Raw genomic sequence first — 23,014 nt, forward strand, 5'->3', positions numbered from 1 at the left:
CACATATGGCTCACACATGGCTCAGTAGGAGAAGAGACCTAACCTATTCCATCTCACATCTACTCTGGTCCTCCAGAGCACCAGATGGTGCTGGAGTCTGGCTGGCCTGGTTTTCCAGTCCCAGTACACACTTGTGCCAAGGGAGACTGCATCCATATCCAGACCAGAACGTAGCCCCCATTTAGCCCTGCACTCACCAGTTGGAACCCCAGCCCAGTTAAGGTGTCCCCTTAGCTCCCCAGTCAGGCCTGTTTCCAGCCATAGATTGCGTGCATGCCAGTGGTTGCTCTGACCCAGCCTGGCATAGCCCCCTAGCTTGGCCTTTGTCTTAGATGCTGTGGCTTAGCATCCCTAGCTCATGCAGATCAGTCTGTGTAAGAGCTTAGCTCCAGCCTGATTTCCATTCTTCCTTGTGAGCTAAGGTTTGCTCAGCCCTGCCCAGTCCGCCCCCTCCCAGTTGCAGCTCCACCCCATATCCTGTTTAGGGATGCACATTTGGGTGCTGCTGCCTTAACCTGCCCAGGCTGTTGTTGGTTCCTTTACCTATAAGTGATGGCAGGTTCCATGATCACATCTAGCTCAGCCCATCACCACCCCAACTCTAACCAACAGGACTTGTATTTCTACAGGGTTGGGCCCACACTTCCCTCAGGGAATCTAATCCCAGATCTGCTTCTCTCATGTGTTGGTTAGTGTCTTGACCCTGCCAAGTGTAACCCATCCCCTGTTCCAACACTCAGTCAGGTGCTGGTACCCAGCCCTGCCAGACAGGCCCCCATTCATAGCTTTCATGTGGACTGGTGTGTGGCAGTCAGTGATGCTCTATGCTAATAGCTCATCTCAGGATTCCCATGTGGGTTGGTGAATCGGTCTGGCCCAAATAGAACTTATGGACTCTCACCTCCAAACCCTCAGATCTCAGTCCCATACTTGCAAGTAAGTTCAGTGACCCCATCACTAGAAATCATGCAGAATTAATCCCTCAACTACACTCACACTGGCCTTATCCCTGGATGTCCCTAGGCAGCAATTACATACCCTAAAAACCCCAGAGCTCTCGCCGCCAGGTGGCCAACAGGCAGAGCCTGGCACCAAATGGATGTACTGGTCACCCAAAGCCTAGGACTTGCTCACCGCGATGGTGCACATGGGCTGAGTCCTGGGCGTTGGGTCCGACCTGACCCAGGTACTCTGCAGAAGCAGATCGCCACCACTGCGGAGGGCTGCTGCCAACCGAGTCGCCAAGGTCAAACTCCCACCCCTCGTTTCCTGCTGCCACAAGGTGGTGGTTGCAGGGCATGGCCAGAAGCCTTAATCTTGTTCCAGGATTTCTTCATGGTGTACTCACCATGGTGGGAGAAATCTCTCTGGCCTCCCAGCAGCCAGAACTCGCTCACCATGTGGCGACGGTGCCCATGAGCCGAGTCCCGGGCACTGGGTCTGACCTGGCCCTGGTACTCTCCGGAAGCAGATCGCTACCACTGCAGAGGGCTGTTGTCACCTGAGCCGCCAAGGTTGAACTCTTGCCCCTGTCTTTTATGTTCAAAAAGTACAGGCCCTCAGGTTTTCTTCTGGTGGTATACTCCCAGAATGTCCACAATAGCCACGGCTAACCTGCAGTTGAAGGCAGGGACAGGGAACTCATGGTTGCATCAGTGGGAAGCTGGAGTCAGGAGCCAGAGACAGGCTCTCTAACCCAGGCCTCCGGCATGTGATCCTGCACCCTAACCACCACGCTAACCATCCCTAGCCCACAGAGTGTTGGCACACATCAGAGGTCCTGTCCAATGATGGATGGGTCTTCTCAAGTAAGGCTGGAAATTGGGGGGTGTGGGTCTCTGCATGTTACCTGGTGGGCATGATCTATAGCTTGTGAGTATAAGGGCTGCAGCTTCAACATCTATGCTGTCCTTGAACTGCATCATCTGAACTTTAAGGATGTGATCAACATAACCGTGCTGACCACCTGTGTCCTTGGGACTCAAAACTAGGTCAACGACTTATAGACCCACAGGACTGACCTTCCAACAGAAATTGGACTTAATAGCAACAAGATTTAACATTGTTGTGACAGGCATTCTGCCTGCCACATGATGCTGTAACAATTGATGTTCTTAAGTTAAATTTTGCCTTCAAATGTTATACGAAAACCTTTGAATCACAGGATATAAGGCCATCTGTAGAAGGACATTGTGATTCTAGAAGGACAGCAAAGCGATTACAATTGATAGCATAACATTTGCATGAGAACAACTGATTGGATACCATTTGTATAACTGATTGGATATCATTTATATGAAAACTGAATGGATGTCATTTGAATGAGAACACTTGGTGGGATATACAAACCAAAGGATGGTTCCAAACAAGGGTGTAGAAACAATTGCTGGGTTTGGTAGAAAGGTTTATGAGAACAACCTAAGCTCAATACCTCCTCCTTTATCCTATGTGACTCTCAATCTATGAAAGTCTGATGTCACTAATAAATTTCGGCTAGCTCACCGAGATGGTAATTCACATGTGTTAATTTCAGGCTCTGTACACCAAGTCCATTGCTGCAGGACAGCAAATAGCTGTTCCCGCCCCCCCCCCCACCCTTTTTGGTTTAAGATTTATTTATTTGTATTGCAAAGTCAGATATTCAAAGAGGAGGAGAGACAGAGGAAGATCTTCTGTATGATAGTTCACTCCCCCAGCGACTCTAACGGTGGGAGCTGAGCCAATCCGAAGCCAGGAGCCTCCTCCGGGTCTCTCACAAGGGTGCAGGGTCCCAAGTCCTTGGGCTGTTTTTGACTGCTTTCCTAGGTTACAAGCAGGGAGCTGGATGGGCAGTGGGGCTTTCAGGATTAGAACTGGTGCCATATGGGATCCCAGTGTATTCAAGGTGAGGACTTTAGCCACTAAGCCACTCTGCTGGGTCCAAGGGCCATCCATTTTGGTGGAAGTCATGGTGGTAGAATTTGTTCAAAAAGTAGAGGGGAGAGATGTGGGAAATCACCCCCAGGTCTCTGCCTGCTGCCCAGTGGGCAAGACCTAGAGCTTGTCTGCCCTGGCTGAAGGTGTTCCAACCCTGCTTACAGAATGAGACCTCTGGGGTAACTGGAAAGTCAACAGGATTGGGTGCACCTTTCATCCAATCACAGTGTCATTACTGGGTGAAGGGACTGCCTGAAAATGCCCTCTTACCTTCCCTTTTCTTAAACCTTTACAAACCTGGAACTTGGGCTGAATAAAGGGACATTCTTCACCAACTTGTCCCCGGTGGTTCTTGTGGCCAAAGGACACTGCTCGCCTCACACTCAGTGACCTTGGGGCATGTGGGCAGGACTAGGCCCCTAGAGGGTGCAGGCAGGGGATAGTTGGGATTTCTTGCATCTCCTTCCACGTCACCATCTTGTGCTTACTTTACCATTTGGATCTCTCAGTTCCATGCCCTCTTCGCTCCACCACGATTGCCCCTGCCCTAATTCAGGCCTATAGCGACTGGCAGCACGATTCCTTCATTCCAGGTCCAGCGTTAGCACTTCCCCAGTTACGCTCCCCAGTGTGACTGCTAGACACCTAGCTACTTGTACTTGTGCTTCATATTGTTGTTTGCCACGTCATTTTCCCCTTCTTTTACCATCCTTCTTGAATTACAGTGCATCTGTAGCTTGCAGCGATGGGGTGGGTGACCTTTGAAAGCAGTCTTAGGATAGGGCCAGTGCTGAATGCCGAGTTAAGCCACTGCATGTGATGCCAACAACCCATATCAGAGTGCCACTGCCAAACCAGCTCCTGCCAGCGCGTCTGGAACGGCGGTGGGAGTCCCAGAAGGAATCCCTTGTTCCTGGCTTTGTCCTGGCTCAGACCTGACCACTTTGGCCATCCCGGAGTCAACTAGGAGCTAGATCTTTTTCCCTCTTGCTGTGTCTTTCAAATAAAAATAACTCAATGACTCTTGTGCTAAGTTTGCAGAACGAAAATCACTGAATGAACCTGCAATGCTCATGACACCTCTGATAAGATTCCAATCCTGAACTACTCACCTCTGACTCTTCACAAAATAAACTCTAGTATCTGTCTCATCTGGGACTTTAGACAACAGTTAAAAATAAATGGTATTCTGGGCTTGGCGTGGTAGCCTAGTGGCTAAAGTCCTTGCCTTGAATGTGCCAGGATACGATATGGGTACCAGTTCTAATCCCAGCAGCCCTGCTTCCCATCCAGCTCCCTGCTGTGGTCTGGGAAAGCAGTTGAGGATGGCCCAAAGCTTTGGGACCCTGAACCTGCGTGGGAGAGCTGGAAGCAGCTCTGGGCTCCTGGCTTTGGATGGGTGCAGTTCTGGCCGTGGTGGCCGCTTGGAGAGTGAATTACCAGACAGAAGATATTCCTTTCTGTCTTTCCTCCTCTCTGTATATCTGACTTTTCAAGAAAAACAAATCTTTCTTTTTAAAGGTATTCTAAAGGACCTCACTGCCAGAAATGGTGTTTGTTCCATCAGTATTCTGATTCGGGCAAGTTTGTTTTGCTGTTGCTGGTTTTTCAAGATTTTTTTTTATGGGGCTGGCGCAATGGCTCAACTGGCTAATCCTTCACCTAGAAGCAACGGCAACGCATATGGGGTTCGTACCCTACTGTTCTACTTCTGATCCAGCTCCCTGCTCATGGCCTGGGAAAGCTGCCAGATGGCGACCCAACCTTGGGAACCTGCACTCATGTTCCAGAAGAAGCTCCTGGTTTCAGATCAGCTCAGCTCCAGCTGTTGCAGGGATTTGGGAAGTAAACCTGCAGATGGAAGAGCTCTCTGTTTATCCTTCTATCTGTAAATCTGCCTTTTAATAAAGTGAAATAATCTTTTATAAAAAGAGAGATTTATTTGAAAGGCAACAACATCACAGAGAGAGGGGAAAGCCAGAGTCCTTGTACCTACAGGTTCATTCCCCAGATGGTACCAGCAGCCAGCACTGGGCAGACCAAGGCCACAAGCTTCTCCCGGTCTCTCACATGGTGCAAGAACTCACGCACTTGGGCCATCTTCCACTGCTTCCCAGGCACATCGGCAGGAAGCTGGATCTGAAGTAGGACAGCCTGTGGGACCTGGCATGGTAGCCTAGTGGTTAAACTCCTTGCCTTGCAGGCTCCGGGATCCCATATGGGTGGGTGCTGGTTCTAATCCTGGTAGCCCGCTTCCCAGCCAGCTCCCTGCTTGTGGCCTGGGAAAGCAGTTGAGGACGGCCCAAAGTCTGGGGACCCTGCACCCATGTGGGAGACCGGGAGGCTCCTGGCTCCTTGCTTCAGAATGGCTCTGCTCTGGCTGTTACAGCCACTTCTGGAGTGAATCATCAGAAAGATCTTCCTCTCTTTCCAATAAAAAAAAAAACTTTTAAAAAAATATGTAGAACAGCCTCAAAAAACCAAAAAACAACAAAAACCAAAAAAACAGCACCCATATGGGATGCAGCATTAAGATAGTATCTTAATCACTACGCCACAGTGGCAGCCCCTCTTATGCATTCGTAAGCATCCTTGCCAATGAATTTAAGCACAAGGCCATTATCAACAGCCATTCCTTGAGATGAACTAGATATCACTCATATAACATATAAGGAGAACAAAAGTTCTAATGAGGGGGATGTGCAAACTTGGAGCACCGTGAAAAGCCAGAGCTGGATGGGTTTGCAAGGGGAGACAGTGTATATTATGAGCACCCTGGAAACAGAGTTCATCTAGAAAAGAGAAAGGTGGGAAAGAAAAGAAAAGAAAGAGAAGAAACACAAAAGAAAACGATCTTGGCGCCAGTTCAATTACCACCATTAGTGAATTTTCAATTACACTTTTTTTTTTTTTAAATGTTTGGCTTTAAAAAAAATAAGTGGCTGGTGCTAGGAACTGAGTGTGTTCTCTGAAAAATTCAATATGGGATGATTAGGTAATAAGGATGGGACCCTCACAGTTGGCCTTGGGGTCCCTTCCTGAGGCCTGAGGGAGTTGCGTTTGCTGCTTCTATCTCCCTGAGGCCATTGTGAAGCAGGAGAGCAGACCTTTACCAGACCCCCCAGTCTGCTGCTGCTGCCTTGAATTTAGGCCTTGTAGCCTCCAGAACTCTAAGTAATGCGTATCTAATTAGCCAGACTAAGTATTTTGCTACAGCAATCTAAATTAAAATAAATTGATTTTTTAAAATGGAAAGACATAGCAGAATTTGTTATGGACAGGACAGGACTGTGAAAGACCTTATTAAATAAACTTTTGTTAGGCAATTTCATTGTTGTGTAGCCATTACACAGTATACTTATGCAAACCTAGATGATATTTTGCTGACAAATAATTTCCATGCACTGTTTATCTAGTTTCCAAAAATTCCTTCCTCCACCTTCACATGAGTACTTGAAGACTTGCCACCCTTTCATATTATGCAGTAATAATTCACAAATCACTTGTACTACCCAGAGCCAGTGGTAAATTTAATATGGCTGTCAGGTCTAGTCTTGGCTTTGTTTTGGCCATGACTGTCACGGTGCTGAGAGGGAGTCCGTCTATGTGGCCTTCAGTCTCCAGATCCCTCTGTTAGAGGCAGGCCCTTCCGGAGTTCTTGCTCATCTTACTGCCTCCTATGAAGCAGATCCTTCCACAGCTCCCGGCACTTGGTTCTGGTTCTTCAAAATCATGACGAGGGGACAATAGTCGCGCCTGACAGGTGACAAGCCCCATCCATTAATAGCCTTGAATCCCATTTCTAGGTTAGCTGCTCACCATGACTTCTTACTGGAAATAGTAACATTGGGTTTTGTACAATTAGTGGTGCTGATGAAACTCTGGGCTAAGTCAAGCACACGGACAAAGGACGCAGCCTAGAGACAAGGAAGGTCAACATGAGCTGTATCAGGTAGCTGCCATCCTCCAGTGTGTATGTGGTCAAGGTCAACTGAAACACCATCATGCAGGGCACGACGGTGCTCCACAACCCTGAATCCCGCTTCCTCCTCCTCCAGGTTTCTTTACACAAGAGTGGAGCCCCCAGGAGGGACGAGCAGGCCAGTCAGCCAGGAGATGACCTGAGGCAGATCTGCCGCAGGACGGCAACAAGACAATGAGTATCAGTTCTACCTTCTGTCTTTTAAGCGTAATGATAATATTAGTTTATGGAAAATAGGCAATCATATAAAATACAGGATCAGAACTTTTAAAATGTTGAACTTTTGACACTTTAAGGATTTCATTCCAAACTCTCAATTATATAAATATGAAAAAAAAATCCATGTTTCAGGAAAACATTCAATCCTACATAAAATTCATTCACTTGTCACAAAGTCAAGTGTAGAAAAGAGAAACAAGACAGAAATAGTATTTACACATCTAGACTACAGGAGACATCATGAAGTCTTTTGTTAATAAACAACATACTACATACTTTAACACTGCATCTCAAAAATGCATTTTTGAATAATCTGATAAAGGACTTTAAACTCAAGATTGTGGTGATGAAAACTTTAAATTCAAGGTCTTAGTGAGAGACTTTAAATTCAAGGATTGTCTAAAGGACACACCACTAGCATGTAAGTTATTTGATCAGCTCCCTATGAATACAAAATGTTATTTGCTAGAATGGATGAGCCTAATTACAAATTTTGTTCATTTCCAAATAACTTACAACTGTAAGAAGTCTTATCACAGATTCTCTCATTCATCAACTCTTCTCTATCCTTGTATAGGTATTTCTGCTACATCGCAAATCTATATTCAAAAACAATTTCCTCCCCACTTCCGTACTTCCGTAAATATAAAATATCTGAAAAATAAAGAACTGTGTGTCCGTTGGCTAGAGAACTACTCTCCCACGAACTCTGAAAGAGGCAGAAAAAAATCCTATTTCCTCTTCTACCTCAAAAACACAGAGCAAACCAGAGCGATGCAGTGCCCACTGCAGCGTGGCCTGGAACCCAGGCCCGGGCGGTGTCCCTGCTACATGCTGAGCACGCCTGAGGTGTGACGAGACCACCCAGTGCCTCTGTGGGCACAGGGCTGGCTAAAAGAGGCGCGAACAGCGGCGTCTGCGGATGGGAACGTCGAACACTCTCCTCTGTCTCTCCTCCTCATCATCTTCTGACTCATCCACGTCAGCTGAATCGTCATCGTCTTCTTCCTCCTCTCCCTCCTCCTCTTCTTCCATCTCTTCATATTCATCAGGACCCATTTCCTTGAAAGAAGAAAATAATCTTTTGATAAGAAGAGAGCCCAGTAGTTTTTCAAAAATAGTTATTTAATGCAAATTCTCATTATTCTAGAGCCCAGACATATCAAATGTAACTTTTCATATGTTCCCACAGTGCATTTTATAGTGCACATGCCGATACAAGATTCTGTGGTATGTTTTTGTGTCACAGGTTAAATGTGTGTTTCACAGGTAGACACTTAGATAGTTAAAATGCTCCACTAAGACAGGTTTTAATTCTAATACAATAATTGGTAATTCATATAAGGTAGCCAACAGGTAACTCCCAGTAAACCAAGAAAAGTTTTCCCAAGCTTTTTAGTAATGTATTAAATAATGATTCTTTATTATCTATAGACTTAGAAATAAGATGTGCAATTATTACTCAGGTGTGACCTCTACTGGTAACTTTTGTGCACTGCCAGCAAGAGGTCTAATAGATTTGCGAGCTACAATACACACACATCATCAAAAAAGGCAATCATCGGTAGCCTCCACTTAAAACGAATAAACCACTCCTACTTTTTTAAAAAATGGATTAAAACAACAAACATATTATCCCTCATGGTTCCTGAGGGCTGGGTGTTTGGAAAGTACTCAATGAGGTGGTTTGGTCTTGGGGTCTCTCATGATGTTGCAGCTAGACGGTGGCCCAGGAAGGGCTTCCTCACTCACAAGTGTGGGGAGGCTTCCAGCTCTGGAGACTGGACGGTGGAGGCTGTGGGGTGTCCCTTACAGTCCCTTCAGCAAGCCGACCTCCTGGCAGCTGGACGTCTGACGTGGCAGCTCAGCAGTGCGGTGTCTTTTTCATGCAGCCTCAGAAGTGGCAGTGTCCCTTCCTCGACTCATCAGGAAGTGGGGGCTGAGGTCAGCCCACAGTGCAGGGAAAGGGTTACCTCTACCTTTAACTTGTGGGAGAGACTAGTAATAGGACAGTAGAGATGCTGAACACAGAGTATCTGAAGAAGGTCGTCCGGAAGCTCCAGTTCTGCTGTTTCTCTTATCACATCTTGACTTACTCTGCTGTCAGTTTTCTCTCACAGGTTTGAAGAGTCAATAAGATGAAGTGTTAAAGAGGACAGAATTATGAAGAGCTGGGGGGAGAAGGGTGACAATCTGGGAAACACCAGAAACCCTGGGCAAGACGGGAGCACAGCTCCTTCCAGCAGGGCTTTCCTGGTATCACACGGCCCAGCACCCACTCCGCCTCTGATCGTCTTCACACGTTCTTGCTTCTTAGCTGCGCGCCGGCCACACGGACTTCCTGGGTTTCAGGCTTCCTGGGTCTCAGCGCACCAAGCTCAGTATGGCGTCGGTGCACCTGCCGCCCTGTGGCTGGAGCTCTCACTCCCCATCCCCACCAGGCTCCCTGTGTGTCCAGGCCTCTGCTGCCACACTTCTACCTTACAGCCTCACAGAACACTATTTCCCTCCAATTTGATTTTCCTCCTTAGCACTGGTTATTACTTGACTTAAGTACATGGTTGTGCATTTGTTACGATTTGTCTCTTCCAATTAGAATGTCAGAATTCCAAGGCAGGGATTTTCATGATATTGTTTACTATAGTACTCTATAAGCATTTGTTGAAAAAGCAAATGAATTAATGTAGGAGAAAGGAATTGTGTCATTCTGAATTTATTATAATGCTAACAACAACAGTAACACTCAGAAAAAAATATACACAGATATGATTTTCAGGATATTTCATTATTTGTGTCTTTGGATTTTTTTCTTAATATAAGGAATGAAGACTTTGCCATAGGAAACCCAAAGGTAGGAAGGAGGAAAGCTTGGGAAATTCAAAAGCAGAATACTTAGGAGGTCTGATTATCTTGAAGAAGGAAAAAAAAAAAAAGGAAAGCTGTTAAAGGAAAGCAGTGTGGCTAGGTAATACTGCTAAAAGTACAAACAAACAGTAGGAAGGGACAAGACAACAGTGGAGAGAACTCATCACCAGGAGCCTTGGAAATGTGTCCTACAAAAGCGAAATAAGCCAACCCCCGGGACCGAGAACAAGACCAACCTGTGGTATATTAAAAAGTAGCATTTTCCCTTCTTAAGACAGACTGTTACAGGACAAAAAAGGAACAATTCAATTTCCAAATCAAGGAAACTTATTTAAAGAGGAGAAGTTCAAGCGATATAACAAATTGCTCTTTTTGTGTTGATTAGAAATAAACCCAGAATTCTCATTTCCTTTCATCGATTTCTCATGCTTGACAGGAAGCATTTTTGACAAGGCAGGTCAGGATTGGACATGATTATTCTTGGTGAGGAAGAAACTATAACTCTGAATAATTAAGAACACAGTTGAGAGAAGGCTGAACTTGAAGTCAGTTTATTATTATAATTTGAAAAGGAAATTGTAGTAAGTAAATATGGAAAAATTTCAGTCTGAGCCTCTAATATGGTGAATATCCACATAAGCCACCAAAGCAGGAGTTCTTTGGTGTCTTCAGTCAGTACTAAGAGTTCCAGGGACGGTTGAGACCCACACTACCATGAAGTATAGGCTACTTGAGAACCACCCTACCAAATATTAAAACACGTCTCAAAAGGATCAAGGCGGCCAAACAATTGCTCAACAGCTTGCCAAGCAAACCTCAATAGTCTTTCAATTTTAGGACATGGGATAGTATCAAAGCTAAAGAGGGTGGTTTCATAATGATAAAAGAATCACTTCACCCAAAAGACATAACATTTCTAAGCATACTCGCATACAAGTATAGCATTTCAAAATACATGAGGCACATCTAGCAAAACTAAACAAAGAAATACACAAACCATAATTTTAGTGGGAAATTTCTTCAAAACTCAATAAATACATAAAGACTTGGAATACATTGAGTCAATCAACTGAGGTGTCACTGATAGAGTAAATCCCCCCAGATGACAGAATATACATTCTTTGCAAATACACAAGCATCATTCACCAGGACAGACCATAATGTTGGGCCATAATACATTTTACAAGTACAGAGCAAGCTCTCCAACAATAAAATTAGGAGTTAGTAATCAAAATACAACTGAGTAATCTCCAACTGTTTGGAAATTAACACATTTCTAGAAAAGCCATAGTTAAAAATTAATTGACAAAGGAAATATGGGAACATTAATGAAAACATCGCAATTTATGCAATACGCTGAAACAGTGCTGAGAAGAAAGCTCTAAAATCAACAATCTAAATTTGTACCTTAAAAAACTAGAAGAAAAGCAAATTAAATCTCAAGTAGGAGAAAGAAAATTGCAGAAATCAATGAAATAGACAACCAACTTGTTCTCTTTAAATGATCAATAAGTGATAATCAATAAAAGTGATGAACCAAAGAGAAGATGTAAATTACCAATATTAAGAACAAAAGAGGACATAGGACTACAGCTCTTGTAGTCATTAAAAGGATATCAAGGGAACACTGTGAATAACTTTACGCCAATAAATTCAACATTTAGATGAAATGGACAAATTCCTTGAAAGGCACAAATTACCAAAACTGAAACAAGAAGAAATAGAAAATATGAATATTAAAGAAATTAAATTAATATTTCAAAATTTTCCCACTAAAAAAAAAAAAATCTAGTCCTAGACAGCTTCACTGATGAGCCACATCAAGCACTGCTGAGAGGAGATACACAGGAAGTGGTGAATGCCAGCAGTCCTCCGCTGGGAAGAAAGCAAAAACTTCACTTCCTCAATTCCACATGTAGCTCCTTTTCATCACAGAGCACAGATACAATAGAAAGGCCTCATCAGTGCCCTTCTCTTTCCAAACTGGGATTGAGAATGTGTCATCTCAGGCTCAGATTAGTATCATGTCCATTTCCTCAGAATGATTTCAGACCCACCCATCAGGATCATCCCAGGAGCTACAGGCAGTTTTTGCACATTCAATGCCTATAAATCAAATGCCTTCTAAGTATATCAGCCACATTGCATTCTTACCGTGTAACTGGAGCTTCATAATTTCACTTAGTCATTTTACATCCCCTAAGACAGGGGTTACTGTTGGCATCTAAAAACCAGATTTAAAAAACATACCTTGTTGACTTGAGAAATGATCCCAGAGAGATTGTTAAAAATCTACACATTAACTCTATGTAATGATCTGCCATGGGGCATGTGTTTATTTTATTAAATTGCCAAGTGTTAGCAAAAACACCATTAGAAATTGTTTTCCCAGTCTAAACAAAATACAACAAAGGAGACTCGAGTGTGGTAAAGCTCACATTCTTATATATTGAGGCCACAGAATCGTTTCTGGAACAGCGGGTGAGAGAAGGGCAGCGTCTGGCTCAGGAGTGCGGAGCAACGTTGTTCATTTGCCCACCTCATGCAGCACATTCGGGCGCTGCCTAGGGTACCGGCTCGGACGCCGTGGGCCTCTCTACAACACCCTGTGTAATCGTCGTCTGCCTCATCGCAAAGAGCCTCTGTGGATTTAACTCTATGTCATGTCAATCAGCACCGGAGGAAAATTTAACTTACCAGGCGAGCTACGGAAACCCTGAATGTCGGACATGCCATATGGAATCGGGGGATGGCAACATTAAAGATCTTGTCTTTAAAATAAAGAAAATGGAAGGTGTAATATCCCTCCATGTATCCTGACGTTGTCGAGAACGTGGTACAGCTTGTGTATTCATATACCCGACCTGGGCTGATGATCGGAAATTCACCTGCAGAGAAAATGGGCATCACCGAACAAATAAAGCTCAGTTCTTCATTACGGCGGGGAAGGTGCATTCTCTATGGGATTTATGCAAATTATGGCAAACTCAAATCAAGGAAGAAACCTAAAGGGAAATATGACAAGATGTTAACAATGATAGAATTATGAACAAATATTTTATTCCTCAGTATTTTTTGTTTGTTTTGCTTTTGTAATCTCCAACCAAATTCTCTATCATGTAGCAGAGAACATATACTAAAACAAAACAAAATATGGTGCATTTTCTTTTTAAAAGGACTTTGAGGCATTCAAGCCACAATCCTTAATATATAATGAAAGTTTTATCCTTACACAATGGTTCAAATAGGTAGGAATAATCTACATGTTTAACAGTTGCAAGAGACTAAAACATAAAAATTTTGAAGATGCATCCGAGGTAATAAGATGAGACAAAACGGCAGACACAGGTACTGTCCTTACACAATGGACAAACTGGAAGAAAAAGGAAGGAAAAAAGGAAAAAAAGAAACATTAACAAGATTCCTTAGTGTTTAGCATTAACAATCAAGCTTGCTTGCACCAAAATAAGTTTATCTTTTGGTTCCATGTCCTTGGGCTGGTGTTGTGGTGTAGCAGCCTATGCTGGCATCCCACACTGGAACGCCAGTTCAAATCCCAGCTAGGCTTGTTCACAGTGCATCTCCGTGAATGTGCCTGGGAAAGCAATGGAGCCGCTTCCAAGTATTTGGGCCCCTGCCACCCATGACGGAGAACCAGATGGAATTCTGAGCTCCTGGTTTCAGGTTTGACCCCGGACTCAATGTTCCAAAATTTGGGGGGTAACCCACCTGTCTCTCTCTATTGTTCTGCCTTTTGAGTAAAACTGTTTTTAAAATTCCATTTATAGGGTCTGATGCAGTAGCCTAGTGGCTAGAGTCCTCACCTGGCATGCACTGAGATGCCATAAGGGTGCTGGTTCATGTCCTGACTCCTCCACTTCCCATCCAGTTCCCTGCTTGTGGCCTGGGAAAGCAGTAGAGGATGGCCCAAAGCCTTGGGACTCTGCACCTGCATGGGACACCTAGAAGAAGCTCCCGGCTTCGGGTCAGTTCAGCTCCGGCCATTGTGGCTACTTGGGGACTGTACCTCCAGATGGAAGATCTTTCTCTATTTCTACTTCTCTTTGTAAATCTGACTTTGCAATATAAATAAATAAATCTTCTTTAAAATTTTATTTATTTTTATTGCAAAGTCAGATATAGAGAGAAGGGGAGAGACAGAGAGGAAGATCTTCCATCTGATGGTTCATTCCCCAAGTGACCGCAATGGCCGGTGCTCCACCAAGCTGAAGTTGGGAGCCAGGAACTTCCTCCAGGTCTCCACGTGGGTGCAGGGTCCCAAGGCTTTGGGCCGTCCTCGACTGCTTTCCTAGGCCACAAGCTGGGAGCTGGATGGGAAGTGGAGCTGCTGGGATTAGAACCGGCACCTATATGGGATCCTGGCATGTTCAAGGAGAGGACTTTAGCTGCTAGGCCACTATGCTGCGACCAAAAATATATAAATCTTAAAAAAAAAAAAAAAATTTCAACTCTAGGCCAGTGCCATGGTGCAGCAAGCCAAGCCTCTGCCTGTGGCACCAGCATCTCATATGGGTGCTGGTTTGAGTCCTGGCTGCTCTGCTTCCAAACCAGTTCCCTGCTAATGTGTCTGGGAAAGCAGCAGAGGATGAACCAACGGCTTGGGCTCCTGAGCCAATGTGGGAGATCTGGATGACGCTTCTGGCTCCTGGCTTTGGACTGACCCAGATCTGGCCATTGCGGCCGTTAGGGAGTGAACCAGTAGATGGAAGTTATCTTTCTCCTACTTTCCCTTCTCCTTTTCTCTGTGTAACTCTGCATTTCAAATAAAAATTAATAAATCTGCTTTAAAAATTTGATTTCTGTCATCTGTCTCAAGCACCTTGTGTTTTTTTTTTTTTTAAGATTTTATTTTATTTTTATTGGAAAGGCGGATATACAGAGAGGAGAGACAGAGAGGAAGATCTTTCGTCCTATGATTCACTCCCCAGGTGGCCGCAACAGCTGGAGCTGAGCCAATCCAAAGCCAGGAGCCTCTTCCGGGTCTCCCACACGGGTGCAGGGTCCCAAAGCTTTGGGCCATCCTCGACTGCTTTCCTGGACCACAGGCAGGGAGCTGGAAGGGAAGCGGGGCTGCTGGGATTAGAACCGGTGCCCATATGGGATCCCGGTGTACAAGGCGAGATCCTTAACCACTGCACCACAGCACCAGGCCCACTTTATGCTTTTTCATCTGGCTGCTTCCTTGTGTCCTGTGGAATGTCTTGGACAACAGAGGCCTAAACGGAAGCGTGCTGGTGTCCTGAGTGATTCATGTTGTGAAAGCACATGGGAAACCACTGAGTTGAAATGGTTTTCCCTTCTGTATCTTTATCTCTACAGTTTCGAAGATGACATATAAAAAATTAACTTCTTCTTTCTGCCTTGTGTACCTTTTTTAAAACTTATGTATTTTATTATTTCTTTTTAAAGTTGCTTCGGTGGGCAGCTGCTACAGGATTTCTGTTGAAGCTTGGAAAGAATTTTGTCAGGGGAAAAAAAAATTCAACAGATCTTGAAAAAAATGATTTTAGTTCCTGAGGCCCAAACTGGGATGTTTTTGGCCCCCAGTGAACTCAGGATAATGTGTGGTCCTCTGTTTTTTGCTTTGTTCGTTTTATTAAATGCTAGGCAGAAGTCAGGAACCCGAGTGGGACGGGGCAGAAGCCCCGGGTGTTTATTCCTGTAGGTTCACAGGGACACTGGTGAACATGGAGAAGTCCCCACGCTCCGCTGCCCTGGACTCTGCTCCCCATCCCACCCGCCCAGCCTGCAGCTGGCTCCTAGGCAGTAGCCTGGGGAAAGTGCACAGTCAAGGCCCCAGAACCCTCGGAACAGACAGGGTGCACGGCCAATCCCAGCAGTGGAGTGCCGCACGGCCCTGAGGAAGTGACTGTGGGGTGGGGACTTGCCGGAGCTGGGGGGTTGCCGGAGAGACGATGGGCATTTAAGGTGAACCTGGCCCAGAGCGTTCCTGACGTGGAGATGGCGCCGGCCCGGATGTCCCTCCTTCTCGGGCTGTGAAATCGGCCTAGGTTGGGAACCCGTGGAGCAGCCTGGGAATCAGAACTACCCCTTATGTACCTTTTAATCTTTAGATTATAATGATGAGTAATCAACCAGTTGAAAAAAAAAAACACAACAGTACTAGCAAGAAACCCTAGGTGACCTACAAATAAAGGGAAATCAGTCCTTGAATAAATGAGTTTGCTACAGTTTTAGAGAAGTTAATATTTAGGAGGACTACAATGCAAAGCCTGAAAGTTGGCTAGAGCAACTGATGTAGAAACCTACATCTTGGGATACATACCAACTACTCCAGGCCCCTGGACTTCCTCCACATCCCCTTTGGCATTTGTTATTCTCCAGTAACGACTGTCCAGCTGACAAGCTTTCTCAGGCAGTGCGTCCTTTGACATTTCAATTCTGGAGAAAGGAAGGGGACAACAGAGACACAGATTCAGCTGTTATGCTTTTTCTTCTTTTCCTTAAAAGCTACACTGCTAGGGGCCAGGCACTGTGGCACAGCAGCTTAGGTCACCGCCTGCTATGCTTCAACCCAAAAGAGGGCTGGTTCAAATCCCAATGGCTCCACTTCTGATCTAACTCGCTGCTAATGCACTCGAGAAAGCAGCCGTTGACAGCCCCAGTGCTTGGGCCCTTGTCACCCACGTGACGACTTGAATGGGAGTTCCTGGCTTCTGGCTTCAGCTCGGCCTGGCCCTGGCAGTTACAGCTATTTGGAAATTGAGGAGATGAGAGATTTTCTTTTCCTCTCTCTTTTATAACTTTGCCTTTCAAATGAATATATAAATAAAAAATTTTTAAAGATTTATTTAATTTTTATTGGAAAGACAGATTTACAGAGAGAAACATCTTCTGTTCACTAGGTCACTTTCCAAGAGGCTGCAATGGTTGAGCTGATGCAAAGCCAGGAGCCAGGAGATTCTTCCAGGTCTCCCATGCAGGTACAGGGTCCCAAGGCTTTGGGCTGTCCTCTACTGTTTTTCCAGGTCACAAGCAGGGAGCTGGATTGGAAGTGGAGGAGCCAGGACATGAATTGGCACCCATATGGGTTCCCAGCACATGCAAGGCGAGGATTTAGCCACTAAGCCATAGCACCAGGCCCAATAAATCTTTTTTTTTTTAAAGCTACAGTATATTAAATTTATTTCCATGAAAGTGGAATTTCCATAGAAATGAAGACAATCAGGGCTAAAGTTTGATGCCATCATTAAGTAACCACTCGGGATGCCTACATCCTGGTTCAAGCCCTGGCTACTCCAATTCTGATCCAGCGTCCTGCTAATGTGCACCCTGCGAAGCAGCGGGTGATGGGGGCCTGAGTCTGCCACCCATGTGGGAGACACAAGCTGGCTCCTGACTTTGCCCGGCCCAACTCTTGTGGGATTTGGAAAGTAAACCAGCATACATAAGATTTCTCTGCTTCTCTCTCTGCTGTGAAGCAAAATGGGAAAAAAACCAACCAGCCAAACAATTAAATAAATATATAAAGATCATTTAAAACATCATGGCTAAACCGCCACCTGGGGTGCCTGCATCCCATACTAAAGGGCTGGTTCAAGACAAGGGTACTCTGCTTCAAATCTAGTTTCCTGCTTATGCATCCTGGGAGGTGGCAGATGATGGCTCAAGCAAACTGAGGTCCGTGCCATCCACACGGGGCACTGGCATGCTGTAGCCTGGCACAGCCCCTACTGCAGGCATTTGGTGAGTGAACTTATACATGGAGATCCTTCTCCCTCCCTTTCAAATAAATAAATCATAATAAATAAAACAAAATAAAAATAAATAATAAAAAATAATCAATAAAGTAAATCATATTACACATATTCTTTAAAATCAAGTATCCCAAACATTTAAAATACATTCATATAAACATATAAAACATAAAAAATATATTTTAAAATATAAATTAATATATATATTAATTCCTTAGATAATTTATCTCTGGTGGTAAGAATTCTATACTTATGAAGTGAAAGAAAGCATTTTTATTTTATCAAATTCAGTGCCTAGTACCATGTCTGACTATATGAAGCACTCAACAATAGTTTCTATACCTTTAACTGTATATAGGCAGACAAAATGAAATTGAAAGTGTGTTGTTTACCTTAGGCAATTTGATTACTTCTATATGCTGAACAGCACTAATAATATAGAGCTTTAACAATGATGACAACAGCGATTCAGTTTTTGTAGTACCTGATACAATATGCCTTAAATAACAGAAACCAATGTTAAGCCAAGTTCCTTTAGGAAAATATATCACAGAGAACTTCTGCACCTTCCATCAAACTTCAGCATATGCTGTCTTTCAAAATGCTCAAATGGGGCAATACTGAAACACCCACAGGACATGCCCACATTAGCAAATGAGAAGTAATCCCCTTTCAAGTTCTCACCTGATCCGGTACGTGAAGAAGTAGTGCGGCGGATGCACAGAGCTGAGTTCTGGCAGGAACGACGTGGACACTGACACTGTGATATCCCCCGTTGTTGCTACACATTCCGGATCATGAATATATCTACATAATTAAAAAAATAACGATCTTAAAGTCAACGACAACTAGACAAAACATAAGGCTTCAAAATAAAAGGCTAAATAATGTACTTTACTGCAGGGTCAAAATTTTGTTTACTTATTTAAATAAGTTACAGCAGGGCAGGGGAGAGGGAAGGGGGAAGCAGAGAAGAGACAGAGATCTTATTTATTTATTTTTTCTTTTTTATTTTTAAAGATTTATTTATTTTTACTGGAAAGGCAGATTTACAAAGAGAAGCAGAGACACAGAGAAAGGTCTTCCATCCATTGGTTCACTCCCCAAGTGGCTGTAACAGAGCTGAGCCAATCCAAATCCAGGAGCCAGGAGCCTCTTCCAGGTTTCTCAAGTGGGTGCAGGTTCCCAAGGCTGCACCCATATAGGACACCCAGAAGAGGCTCCTGGCTTCAGCTGAGCTCAGTTTTGGCCATAGCAGCCATTTGGGGAGTGAACCAGTGCACGGAACATCTGTGTTGCTCCTTCTCTCTGCAAATCTACCTATCCAATAAAAATAAATAAATCTTTAAAAAAAATCTTAAAAATCGCTTAAATAATATTGATCATCTTTTAGATGACTTATTCAAATGATTTCAGTTTTTAGAGCTAAGACAACTTCCGAGACATCTGGAAACCCAGCTATACCTGCTTAAGAATGGTTCTGGTAGTAAAACTACCTATTATACTTGAGTGTTCCATATAATGATAATAAACAGTATTTACCAGAAGTTAATAGTTGCTGACTTGCTATTCCTAATAAATCTATTAATTGGAAAATGGATTTTTCCTTTTTCAAAAGAAACCACATTGGTTATTATCAAAGCTATAACATCAAACCAAAATTAGATTTCTGTCTTAATTCTTCAAGAAAAGCAAAATACTGGCTGTTTATACGTTTGAGTGTTTTGGCTCAAGTAAGAAGAAAAGAGTAACATTTAAGAAACTGAGTGGTTCTGATACTAAATTTCTTGGGAAGCTTCATCTCATGATCTTTGTGCATGTGTGTGAGAGAGAAAGAGAGAGAAAATCATTTTAATCAGACAAATGAACTACCTGAAAATTTGGTCTCTGATGATGGGGAAGCCGCCTGACACGACATTGTTGACGTAAGAAGTAAACCAGTCTGTGAAAGTAGCACCTGTAAACCAGGGCCGGGGAGAAAAGGACACACAAAGTCTGTTACATGTACACATAAAGCAATTATAGTTTTCATGCTTACGATGTGATATCAAAACAAGGAAAACTTACATAGTTTCACTTCTTCATCAGTTCAGTTTCTAGTCTCTTTTCTACCCACTTGATTCCTTGGGATTTGCCTCTTTCCCTCATTCAACTACTGCTAAGGAATCCAACAACTACCTTCACAGTAGTTCTTTACACTTCTTACTACATAATTTATTTTTAAACTTTAAGATATTCTGATTACAAGGGTAGAAATTCTTCTGTGTATAATTCCTAGAATATATATATAAAAAAGAAATATCAGCTATGGGTGGAAAGAAGCTACCTGAACAGCATCAGTACCCATTCTCAGATGACCAGGGGGCATCCCTGGTCCAGGGGCACCGTGACTCATGCACCAAATCCTGGCCAAAGTCCGGCTCAGTGTGGAAGTCAGACATGGCACCATGGGGTGCCTCACATGGAGCCAGCCACAGAGCAGTCTAATTGCACAGCTTTATAGACTCGACTGCACAGCAGTCCTCCAGGTTCTGAAGGACCACCTCAAGCAGAACAGAACCACTACCAACAGCCCAGTAATCCATGTTAGAGTGTTGGGGGGGGAGCTGCCTGAGAGGGGTCAGTGTTGTGTCACAGCGGTAAAACTACCTCCTGTAACTGCCAGCACCTCATATAGGTGCAGGTTCACACCCTGGATGTTTCACTGCTGATCCAGCTCCAGGTTACTGGTCTGAGAAAAACAGGGGAAGACGATCCAAGTGTTTGGAGTCCTGACAGCCACCTGGGAGACCGGGGTGGAGCTCCTGGCTTTGGCCTGGCTCTATGTTAGCTGTTGTGACTATTTGGAGAATGAACCAGTGGATGAAAGATCTCTGTCTCTTCCCCTCTCACTGTAACTCTGCCTTTCAAAATATATTTTTTAAAAAAGATTTATTTGGGCCCGGCGCGGTGGCGCAAGTGGTTAAGTCCTCGCCTTGCACGCCCGGGATCCCATATGGGCGCCGGTTCTAATCCCGGCAGCCCCGCTTCCCCTTCCAGCTCCCTGCCTGTGGCCTGGGAAAGCAGTCGAGGACGGCCCAAAGCTTTGGGACCCTGCACCCGCGTGGGAGACCCGGAAGAGGCTCCTGGCTTCGGATCGGCATAGTATCGGCCCGTTGCGGCTCACTTGGGGAGTGAATCATCGGACGGAAGATCTTCCTCTCTGTCTCTCCTCTCTGTATATCCGCCTTTCCAATAAAAAATAATAAAAATAAATCTTTAAAAAAAAAAAAAAAAGATTTATTTTATTTTTATTGGAAAGTCAGACACACAGAGAGGAGTGACAGAGAGGATAGGAGGAGTGATATTCCATCTGATGATTCACTCCCCAAGTGGCTGCAATGGCCGGATCTGAGGTGATCTGAAAGCAGCAGCCAGGAGCCTCTTCTGGGTCTCCTGTTCAGCTGCAGGATCCCAAAACTTTGGGCTGTCTTTGATTACTTTTCTAGGCCACAAGCAGGGAACTGGATGGGAAATGGAGCTGCCAGATTAGAACTGGCATCCGTCCATATGGGATCCTGGCACATGCAAGGCAAAGACTTTAGCCACTAGGCTACTGTGCCGGGCCCCAAAAACAAATATTTTTTAAAAAGCTTTATTTATTTACTTTATTTGAAAGGGGGAGGAGAGCTAGAGATCTTCCTTCTGCTAGATCACTCCCCACATAGCTGCAATAGCTGGAGTTGAGTGGATCTGAAGCCAGAAGCCAGGAGCTAGGAGCTTCTTCAGGGTCTACCATGTGGCTTGCAGGGTCCCAAGGACTTTAACCATTCTCCACTGCTTTTCCCAGTACATAAACAGGAAGCTGGGTTGGAGGCAGAGCAGTTGGGACATGAACTAGCACCCATACAGGATGACAGCACTACAGGTGGAATATTAGCTAGTTCAGTCACTGTGCGCCCTCCTCAACTGCTTTCCCAGGCCACAAGCAGGGAGCTGGATGGGAAGTGGAACCGCTAGGATTAGAACCGGTGCCCATATGGGATCCCGGCGTGTTCAAGGCGAGGACTTTAGCCACTAGGCCACGGCGCCAGACCCCTCAAATACATTTTTAAGACCCAAGAAATCATTTTAGCTAACCTTGCCAAGGCAACCACAGGCAGGACTTGAAATTCAGTAAAGAAATAACACAGGCTCATTTTCTGTTGATAATTTTGGGCAGAAAACAGATTCCTCCCCCTGATCTAGTGAGTGGACCAATGACTGGAAGAATGCAGAGTGTGGTCTTGACTCAATAACAACATTTAGATGAGTTAGGGTGACTGCTGTACATACCAGATTTGAGCAGTTACTACTAATGTGTCTCAGTGCCCAGTGCATGGTAATGCATTCATCAATGAAGTCTTTACAATTTGTCCTCAGTGCACCCAGCTTCTGCACTCTGCCACACTGAATGGCAGGTGTTAAATTAATAGTGCTTATCAACTAACCTATTTGGGGAATAACAGAAGATATCACTTGATTGCTATCAGGGTAAAAAGCTTTAGTTTTTAAAGCATCAATTGAGAGAAGGTGGGGCGGATACTGGCCTAACACTTAAAAATGTGTGCGTCCCTTACCGGGGTGGCTGCGTTCAACACCTGTCTCTAGTCCACACTCCAGCTTCCTGCTAACACAGAGCCTGGGAGGCAGCAGTGACAGCCTGAGTCACCGGGTTCCTGCCATGACTAAGTTCTCAGCTCCCCACGCCATCTCTGGCCTCAGCTGTAACCCCACGCCCGCAGCTGTGGCATCTGAGGTGGGAACTGGTGAACTGGAGCTCTGTCTCTCTCCAAAAACTAAAAACAGAAAAAAAAATGGAGGGAAGGTATAAACTCTAAGAGTTGGCTCTTTTTTCAGTGTCTATTAATGGTGCATTGGCCTAATACTTATTAAACACTACTAGATACAAAGACTACTCATCATCTATGAGGAAGATATTAAGGACCTTTGTATTGAAATAATGTCACTAAAATTCATAAGAGGCACAACTGTATTTTTAGAACTAGTAATTCCTCTTAATAAAAATTTATTTGATTAAAAATCATTTTCTATACATTATGGAGTAAAATGTTACACAAATAAAAAATTAATTTCCAATATTTGCATAAAATTGGCACAATGTATTTAAATATGCCTTACTTTATTACAACATACATCAAAACATCTTTAAGATAAAAATAGGTAATATTACAATAATTAATATTACTATTTATATTAGTTACTAATATTAATAATAGATAAGCTAAATTAATAGTAGTAACAATAATATTAG

At 44.1% G+C, this 23,014-nt stretch overlaps 1 protein-coding gene across 4 annotated transcripts in view; it reads right to left on the reverse strand.

Annotated features, from left to right (window-relative positions):
• Window positions 1-6,424: 6,424 nt before the first annotated feature.
• The window catches only part of FBXO3 (F-box protein 3), a 44,097-nt gene continuing 27,507 nt past the window's right edge, over window positions 6,425-23,014 (reverse strand). For 2 of the 4 annotated variants that reach the window (XM_040980069.1, XM_040980067.1), the window contains 5 exons: window positions 19,594-19,678; window positions 18,406-18,528; window positions 16,290-16,405; window positions 12,680-12,870; window positions 6,425-8,179 (listed from right to left, as the gene is read on the reverse strand). In XM_040980069.1, the coding sequence (XP_040836003.1) occupies window positions 8,009-8,179; window positions 12,680-12,870; window positions 16,290-16,405; window positions 18,406-18,528; window positions 19,594-19,678 (686 nt within the window). In that variant the 3' untranslated portion in view covers window positions 6,425-8,008. Of the gene's footprint in view, window positions 8,180-10,517; window positions 11,688-12,136; window positions 12,207-12,679; window positions 12,871-16,289; window positions 16,406-18,405; window positions 18,529-19,593; window positions 19,679-23,014 lie in introns of those variants that run through there. The other 2 variants (XM_040980070.1, XM_040980071.1) reach the window with 2 other exon arrangements.

Source organism: Ochotona curzoniae, unplaced genomic scaffold (genome assembly GCF_017591425.1).
Source record: "Ochotona curzoniae isolate NIBS_2020 unplaced genomic scaffold, NIBS_Ocur_1.0 contig_3432, whole genome shotgun sequence".
NCBI lineage: Eukaryota > Metazoa > Chordata > Mammalia > Lagomorpha > Ochotonidae > Ochotona > Ochotona curzoniae.